The 9638-nt window shown below is 45.8% G+C and overlaps 1 protein-coding gene across 1 annotated transcript; it reads left to right on the top strand.

The window, feature by feature from the left end:
* The first annotated feature begins 3359 nt into the window (after window positions 1–3359).
* LOC131284207 (splicing factor U2AF 50 kDa subunit) lies at window positions 3360–7823 on the top strand. Its single transcript, XM_058313061.1, has 6 exons — window positions 3360–3363; window positions 3501–4169; window positions 4247–4338; window positions 6788–6910; window positions 6995–7108; window positions 7179–7823. Exons 1-6 carry the CDS (start codon window positions 3360–3362, stop codon window positions 7518–7520), a joined length of 1344 nt encoding a protein of 447 aa, XP_058169044.1. The 3' UTR covers window positions 7521–7823.
* The last annotated feature ends 1815 nt before the right edge of the window (window positions 7824–9638 follow it).

Raw genomic sequence — 9638 nt, 5'->3', positions numbered from 1 at the left:
AACTATCATTTTCCAGACCCTGATTAGTCACGCTTCGTCCGGTATGGCAACTGTCAAACCACCTTCCCGAAAAATAAGTGTACCACATCGGTGGACAGAAAGAGGGCTCTAGGGGTTTGCAACAAATGATGTGAGGAAACGGTGCGTGTGTTGAAGATGGACGTAGAAACATCCTCAAAGGTGCCACACGTTCCTATCTCGTGTGATACACTATTGAAGTGAACCACGCCAATTTAGCCCGAATCGCCATCTTCCATTTGCTCCAACCTGCAGCCAAGGCATCGGTTTATGTGGAAGCGAAAAAATGATTAGCAAACAATAGCGAGCATTGTGTGTTGATCTGTAGCTAGATGTCAGTATCCATGCCGTGTCATGCATGTTGAGCACATGCTCTAGGTTTTTTTTTTGTTTTAAAAAGTGCTGAAGTGTTGGAAAGTGTGTGCGGCTTCCATCTCCTGCCTTTTAATAAGGGGCACAACGATTCTGCAATAATTATGCGATGGTTGCCAAGTTGCCAGCTGACATCCCAATCCCTGATAACAGGACCGATGTGAAACGGTGGGGCTGGTGCGGAAGGAAATGCGGGGGTGGAGAGCTGTGATAAGAGCGCATATCCAGGAACGGAAAAAGCTTGCCATAAGCGCGCGCATCAAGCTCTCCCTGGTACGCTCTCTTGTACGCTGTTTTTCCATTCGATTGGCTTTCCCGCTTGCTCGCTTTCGGTTTTTCCTGATGTAGCTTTCACGCTTCCTTTCTCGCTTTCGGTACTCGAGCTACTTGAGTTGGACGAACAGTGGGGTAGAATAGTAGCAGAAGCCCCGGGGAGGGCGTCGGGGATTCACCACTTTTCATTTCATCAACTCGCGGTCACCAGCCATTTTCCATGGCCCTTTCGCAAGGTGTCGTCCTTTTTTCTTGGAGTGATTTTCATCCACTTGTTCGGTTGCCCGTTTTCCCACACCACACTTGGGCTTGATGAAAAATACACTGCCTGCACCCTTATTGAGGTACTTTTCTTTTCAGGTTCAGGTGGTTTTTCTTTTGCCTTATCCCTGAACAATTTTCATTTCTCTCCCTCTCTCGGGACACGCACACACATACACACACATTCATAGTCACGAGGACACGGGGTTTTTCATCGGCGGTCAATTGACTCCTTTGACGTGTCTTCTCTCGTTCTCTTCGCCGTTTTTCCATCCAGCAGCTCAACTTTGCTAGATCCTCTTGCTGCATTCTTGCACATTTCCATCACCTTGCAGCTCCCACCCACCGTACACGTACGCACAGACACACTCTCACACTCGGGAAACCTTGCGCACACACGCGTGCGTACACACGCACGCACAGGATGATGGTGGAAATTCGTTGGCAGCAAAATTTTCCTGCTCAATCTTGTGTGTGACCAAACACTCAAATCTTCACGCACGCACGCACTGTTCGGCAACGGTATTCGCGTTTCCGGAGCGCACGGTGTGCGCGTGCACACGTTGGCCCTTTAAACTTATTCTGGCATTTTGCTCCCCGTTTTACCCCATTATTTTCTGCCGTCTCAATCAACAGATCCCCACCTTGGAGGTGGTGGAGGTTGCAAGATGCGTGGAAAAGGTCGGTCGATGTGCCCGTACGTGTGCGCCGTCGTGAAATAACTTCACCCACAAACTACATACATTCACTGCACTGGCCGTGTCGATTTTACAGCTACTGCAGCTTTTGAATCAACATTTTATCGTAGTACGATGTAATTCCATGTCAACTTTGAGCACAACTTTGCATCCCGTAGACCCCTAGGAAGGATTTGTGCAGAACCCGTCCAGGGTTCGAGAAGTAGCATATTTGGCAGATTTTCAGTGGATTTCCTGATTTCCGCACGTAGCTGAACATTTATATAAATCCACTAACGATATCCGCAAACCCGTACCGTGTATTGCCCCTGTACTTTTGTGAGCTTATATTTATGCTGCTTTGGTTTCTTCACTTTTCACTCACTTGACACTTTTGCTCAGCCATTTCACCCGTTTCTTTGCGAACGACGATGCACGTTTCTTCTTGGGACTTTTTCTTTCCTACAGCTCAGTGCATGCCGCTAGCCGTGCGCAATGGAGCACTGAAAATATGGGACGAGCGAGGCAAAAACCTTTTTCCTGAAAAGTTTTTCGCACGCCAAAACGCCTGACACCACCGAACGCAGAACAGAGCGCACGGACGCTTCGCACTACACTGGCGAACACTGGCGAATAGTGTTGGCAGAATCGGGACTCGGAAGATTCGAAGATTCGATCCCTAGACGGGTTCTAAGGATTCGAATCCCATTTGACGGATCTACAGATTCGAATCCCATTTGACGGATTCTAAAGATTTGATTCAATTAGGATTCGAATCAGATTTGATTGGTTTGGGACTCGATTTGATTCGATTGTGACTTGATCGTAAACTGTTTGAATCGACTCACAATGATTTGAGTCGAATTAGTCACATAACGAGGTGAACACTGGCGAATTCCAACATCAACTGAATTCGCTAGTAAGGTAACCTGGTTGTCAAAACTCGCCTGGAATTTATAACACCAGGTTGTGATGTTCACATCGCTAGTCGATTGTTGAAATTGTGCTTCTGAACTGGCGTTTATATGCGCAAAGCAGAGTAAATTTTTGACTGTGGCAGAACACAAAAATTCACTAGTAACATTATTTGGTGTTTCATGACTACGGAATTAATGTAATTATTCGAAATTCGTTCATGAAATGGCTCTGTCGAGTTTGATGCATTTTTCACAAGTGTCATAATTTCGACATACCGCTGACACTCGCAACGCTCTGCTTTGTGACATTTACAGGATCCTTGACTTGCCTGCGTGCTTTGGTACAAACATTCTACCCAGCGTTCGATTTGGGTAAACTTAAATCAATTACATTGTCTCTAGATCGACTCGTTATGTGACTAATTCGACTCAAATCATTGTGAGTCGATTCAAACAGTTTAGTATCAAGTCAGAATCGCATCAAATCGAGTCCCAAACCAATCAAATCTGATTAGAATCCTAATCGAATTAAATCTTAGAATCCGTCAAATGGGATCCAAATCTTTAGAATCTGTCAGATGGGATTCGAATCCTTAGAATCCGTCAAATGGGATTCGAATCTTTAGAATCCGTCTAGGGATCGAATCTTCGAATCTTCCGAGTCTCGATTCTGCCAACACTAATTTACAGGATCCTTGACTTGCCTGCGTGCTTTGTACTGCCGCAAAATACGGCATCTTTTCACTGAAAACAAGCCAGTAAGCACGTAAATTATAAATAAAAAAGCGAAATAACGGAGGTGGTTCCTTAACAAGTTGTTTGTGGTCATTTAGACAGAAGCATGTGTAAGTATTTCGTGGTGAAAAGTTCCTTCCGCCGGGTGATGCCATTTGTTCATAATAGCAATATGGCGGTAGCGCTACCCCTCGGGGTAAAGCCGATGAAGATGATCGAAGTGTGATGTTTTTCCCTACTGTTGCAGCTGATCGTGATCGAGAGTACCGTGGTGGTGGTGGTGGCGGACGCGGTGGTGGCGGTGGGGGTGGAGGAGGCGGAGGTGGCGGTGGCGGCGGTGGCGGTGGTCGTCATAGGTCACGGTCCAGGGAAAGACGCCGGAGCAATTCACGTAGCCGTGACCGGAGGAGATCGCGTTCACGGTCGCCATACAGAAAGCATCGTTCGCGTAGGCGCAAGCCTTCCCTATACTGGGACGTTCCGCCACCGGGCTTCGAGCACATAACGCCACTACAGTACAAAGCCATGCAGGCCGCGGGGCAGATTCCGGCCAACATCGTAGCCGACACACCGCAAGCTGCGGTGCCCGTCGTAGGGTCCACCATTACGCGTCAGGCGCGCCGATTGTACGTCGGTAACATCCCGTTCGGCGTGACGGAGGAGGAAATGATGGAGTTCTTCAATCAGCAGATGCATCTGTCGGGGTTGGCGCAGGCCGCGGGCAATCCAGTGCTCGCCTGTCAGATAAATTTGGACAAAAACTTTGCTTTCCTCGAGTTTCGTTCCATCGACGAAACCACTCAGGCGATGGCTTTCGATAGCATTAACTTTAAGGGACAAAGTTTGAAGATACGCCGTCCTCATGATTACCAGCCCATGCCGGGAATGACGGACAACGCAACAGTTAACGTACCGGGTAAGTAGAAAGCTGCTTTATTCAACACATAATGTGATTATGTTTAACACTCACTGTATTCGCCTATTCTGTTTTAGAAAAATTCTCCGGAGTTATAAGCACGGTCGTACCGGACTCGCCGCACAAGATCTTTATCGGCGGTTTGCCAAACTATTTGAACGAAGATCAGGTAAGTGTTGCTCGGAAACGGCTGCTTCGCTGCCTTTGCCCAACCATTGGCAGCGGGCTGAGATGCTCTAACTTTGTAGCAGGCTTTGAAATCAAAACAGGACGTAATCCAAAGAAATCTAGTTCAGAAAGCGATGATGTCTATGTGGACACGGAATGCGTTAGAAGCGATTGCATGCATGGAAGTCGCTCCCTTTCTTAGGTACTTGTGACACCGTGATCATTGTACCATCGTTACGATTCTCATCCTTATCCTCTTAGCCTAGCGCTCATCCGTTCGCCCGCCCATGAGTTGCAGTTGAAAAAGAAAGTGCGTGACCTAAACGACAAGTTGAACAATTTATTTTGCCCTTCGTTTGTTCGATCGTCGAGAGAAAGGAATTTTAAAATCTTTATGCGCCACATCGTTGACACTTTGCCGATGCGCCTTTATGACTTTTAAGACCGCTTGCCCTCCCAGTGCTCGAAGGAAAGCGTTTAAACTAGATGCTCTTTTCCTATTCAGCTACAGTACTGCATCGCACTGGTCGAATGGAGAACGATTTCCACGAGAAACCCCGGACGGTAAATTAGTTTTTTCCAGGTGCATTACAACTCTTCTTAGGTCAATTTTTACTAGCAAACACACACACGCAGGTACAAAGACACGGGCCACTGGATGCCGGATCTGTTTTACATCCCATTTTTCACAGCAACCGGCGAAGGTGACCGGTATGGCATCGGTTTCTTTTCCTTCTCCTGCTCCTACGTCTTTTCCGCAGCATTTCTAGCCGGGATCATTTCCATGCACTCTTTTCAGCAAGGTGCACAGTCAACTAGACCATGCCCAGTTTAAACGACCGAAGCCAGAGTTAGTATCGGGTTACAAGTTGGTGGACTCTGGATAGACTTGTTGGTTTTGTTTTGTTATTTCGCATTCATAGCATTTTCAGGCAGCACCATCCTATCTTTCTTACTCATTAGCCTCTAAGCGGCCGGACCTGTCAATCCGGTAATCCTAGGCCGGTAGAGTGAGGTGCTCTAATGCTCGGCACCGTTCGTTTCCTTTTTCGATTTCAGTGTCCGGGTTTTAGCTACTAATTTCATCCATCCGATGGAAACTCGTCGCTCGTATTTGTTTCCTGTTATATTTTCTTTTCTCTCTTCCCTTAGAGAACACTTTGCAGGATTTGTAATTTTTTCTTTCAGTCGCATCTTTGCATTTCGTTACCCTTTTTCTCATCTCCGACAGTGATCTAGCTTTTGCGACCCGCGGACGGTGCATTTCGACAGATTGCACGACTGCATTCGTTGCAAGTACAGAATAGCTTTTCAACCTTTACTGATCCATTTTCTCTCTCTTCTCTCTCTTTCTTTACATCCTTCCTCCAACATACTCGACTTCGGTTTGCGGACCATGCGCTATCGATATTGGTCGCCTTTTCCTTGCGCTCATACACTTGCGTTTCAGTTTCAGCAGAAGCGAATTTACTGTTGGCTCGCATGGTGGACGGGGCGGACAAGTGCCCTTTCTTTATTTTTTCTAGGGATGGTTCACCTGTCTTGTTTTGCAGGCAACGTAGTAATAGAAAAGTCAAAAAATCATTATTGGAACATTCGATTAGCACAGAGAACAAACATCAACAACCTGCATAATGTTGCAATTTTCAGCTGAACAAATCTAATCGATTTAAAGGGGCAGAAAAAGACGCATTAAATGTCGTGAAAGAGAGAGAAGAGTGGGTGTCGTTGGGTGTCGCTCCGGCAGGCTTTAATGTTGCAGGGACATGTTCCCGGCGTGGCCACAAGGCAAGTGCATTTCAGCAAAACAGCAGAACCTGTGTCGATTCTGTTTGAGAAAGATAATAATCGCTAATAATCGTGTGTCCAGTAAAATAGAGTTTTGAAGGATAATGATTAATATTTCAACGAGTCTATGGTAGGGAAAAAGTATCGGGTAGCTTGTCTGAAACAGGGGGTTTAAAACTACGTTCGATTTGAATGTTCGCGTCAACTAACAAGTTTTTCACACCGTTGTCTGTAGATGTTACTTTTCAATTACTCACTTAATCTTTCTTTTCATTTCCGCAAAAGTTAACGTGCGCATTTGTGCTACAATCTATCTTTACAAAGACCATAGAAACTTCGCGCTGTCGTGTTGTATTTTGGATAGAGCAAAGCAAAAATAATTTTTCTAGTTTGCAAATGCGCGTTCGTCCTACTTTTCCACTTCCGCGTTCGTGGTTCGCCTTCATCGTGTAAAGCCAAAGTCTTGCAACGCGTATGTTCGTAGAAATAACATTAATATGTGAATCTGTTTTCTCTTCTGCTTCATCCTTCCCTTTCCCGCACCACAAAACAAATAATCCCTCCAAATGTATCCCCCCTGACGAATCCTTCCGCTCCCGTTAATGTCACTCCTTGCTATGGAACAAAACGCGTCGCTTGGCGCGGCATTGTCTCACAAACAGGTTAAGGAATTGCTGCTTTCGTTCGGACAACTGAAAGCGTTCAATCTGGTCAAGGACGCCGCAACCGGTCTGGGCAAAGGTTACGCCTTTGCCGAGTACGTCGAGTACCCGACAACCGATCAGGTAGGATGCCGCGAAAATGCGGGACGTTACAATTATTAATGGTTTTTTTCGTCTCTTCCCACAATCAATCGCGATCTCTTTCAGGCAATCGCTGGCTTGAACGGTATGCAGCTCGGCGATAAAAAGCTGATCGTTCAACGTGCCAGCGTCGGAGCAAAGAACTCGAATGCGGCCGTCGTAGCACCGGTTCAGATTCAGGTAAGAAATTTGCTTCTTCCGAATGACTTTCCTCACTTAAGCGAGTTTTTGTTTTTCGTTTTCACAACAGGTACCGGGTCTTTCGCTGGTCGGCTCCTCCGGTCCTCCGACGGAGGTGCTCTGCCTGCTGAACATGGTCACGCCGGACGAGCTGAAGGACGAGGAAGAGTACGAGGACATCCTCGAGGACATTCGGGAGGAGTGCAACAAGTATGGGGTGGTGCGAAGCGTAGAAATTCCACGACCCATCGAGGGTGTGGACGTGCCGGGCTGCGGCAAGGTGTTTGTCGAGTTCAACTCGATCGTCGATTGTCAGAAGGCCCAACAGGCACTGACCGGTCGAAAGTTTAGCGATCGTGTCGTCGTCACCTCCTATTTCGATCCAGATAAGTATCATCGTCGCGAGTTCTAGACGGTTATCGGTTTTATTTTTAAACAAAGCACAGATATTTTACAGCGAGCAGATAAGAAAACGTGCAACGTTTAAACGTTGTTGTGACGATTGCTCCCATATTGCCCTTTTATTTTTAATTCCATCAACTATGGGTTGGAGCATCTTCCAGTTGCCCTTCCGTGTAGATTTCGGGCAGTAACAACATTAGAACCGTTTTTGCGGCGATCATTAAACATCAATGCCGTACTAAACTATGCCAACTTTGTATTGGCGTTTGAAAAGCCGTCAGTTTATATAACAAAAATGTATTTGCATGTAACACATGAAAACTTGGTAAGTTCCCACTGATTTAAACATGAAAAGGTACTCTGCTAGAATTTGATTAATCAACAGATCTAATTCAAGATGGACCGGTTGAGAAGAAACGTTACTCATAAGAAACAAATCAATTTTTGTTTCCCAATTTTTTGTGCAGTGGAATCAATTGTAAATTAGATACTGGCTTTCCTACGTTCGCAATAAGGATGAAAACGTTAATCATAATGCTCTTAACATCGAGATTTCGGTCCACAGCGTCCACAACGATCGATTGTACTTCAGTAACTTTGCACTCATATTTTGTACAGATGATAAAAAAGGAAAAAAAATCGTCTCCGATAGGTTAGCACCACAGTCTTTAGGATAATTAACGGTTACATGTGTAAGCAATGGGGGTCCGCGACAGTCGAGCGGTAGCGCCGGTTAGAAAAATCGGCCCATGAGCGCCGGGGCTCACCACCTCGACGGCGTGGGTTCGAATCCCAACCGAGACCGGACCCTCCCCTGTACGAGAGGACTGACTATCCACGTACAACAGGGAAACAAGTCTCGTAAGCCCTTAACAGGCAGGCATGACCCACATCAAGAAGATGTGTAAGCAATGGGCTCATTGGACTCATGAAAGTTTTCTTTCCTCCAAGTGGTGCAAGACCTTCAAGTAACGCAAAAGATTAAAAAAAAACTCAATAAACTACGAATGCTCTGAATGTTGAATGAGAAAGTTCAATTTGAAAGAAAAGTTATATTATTAATTTTTTTTAGTCTGTATACACATTTCAGCGATGGAAAAAATCAAAAACACCTCCTGAGCATGAGTCATACCGTGTCTATAGAGTACCCTCGACTGTGTGGAAAGTTACCCGAAGAGAAAGAGACATGTCTGCGAGTGGTAATGAATAATTTATGTACACAAATAATTCGCCAGTTTTCGATTCGGTCCAAAGACGGGAGAATATATGACAGATATGCAAAACCAATGCATCGCTGATGTCACGGAGACACTATTGATCGATGATTGTTTAATGCGTTTTTGGTTGCGTTTCGAATGCACCAGGCGTACAATTATCGATCCTCATCCTCGCTCTGTCCTCCCATCGGCTGGACCTACCATGTTTATGCTTCCAGTAGTCAACATTACGAGGGGTTGTACCAAGTCATTGAACTTGCCCCTCACGTTGGAACCGAGTTTCGGGCCCCACCGGGGGGCTGCTGAAGGCAGATGGAACTAATCTATCATTCGTCGAGCAAAAAACCGAGCGTCCGATCTTTAGTGAAACGTGAGCGTTGGGGAAAAACACGTGACGAGCGAAAGGCCGTAGCTGGCGTGCACAATGGGTGGACACCGCAGTGTGGCCGAACCGACCCGAGAGTTGCTAAATGACTACCAGTTGTTGGAGCGGCATAACGGATTGATGAGATTAGGAACGAAAGGCGCAACCGTGTCATAATGATGATGCTCGTATCGGGAGTGAAACGAATCGCAGTGAAAGAGAGCATAATGATCGGTGTTCAAATTTACGGAACCAAATGGCTGGCGTTAAGCGAATGGCAATGGGTATTATTAGCTTTGTGTCGTTGGAAGAAACGCTAGAAAAGGGCTGTGGTTGAACTGCATTGACAGTGTTTGCCGGTAATGATTAAACACAAAGACACAGGATTGTGTGATTGATGTGGGTATGTTTCGATGTTTCAAGCAGCAAAACGATTGTCGAAACAGAAACATGGAAAGCAATAGATAGGTTTCGTATGGAAGAGCACAATTACTGATGTTTAAAAATTATCGATAATTATACGTTAGCCAGATGCATTATCTTTCGC

This window comes from Anopheles ziemanni, chromosome 3 (assembly GCF_943734765.1).
Source record: "Anopheles ziemanni chromosome 3, idAnoZiCoDA_A2_x.2, whole genome shotgun sequence".
In the NCBI taxonomy this organism is placed as follows: Eukaryota; Metazoa; Arthropoda; class Insecta; order Diptera; family Culicidae; genus Anopheles; species Anopheles ziemanni.
The sequence above is the reverse complement of the archived record's forward strand: the minus strand, read 5'-3'. Positions and strand labels throughout refer to the sequence as shown.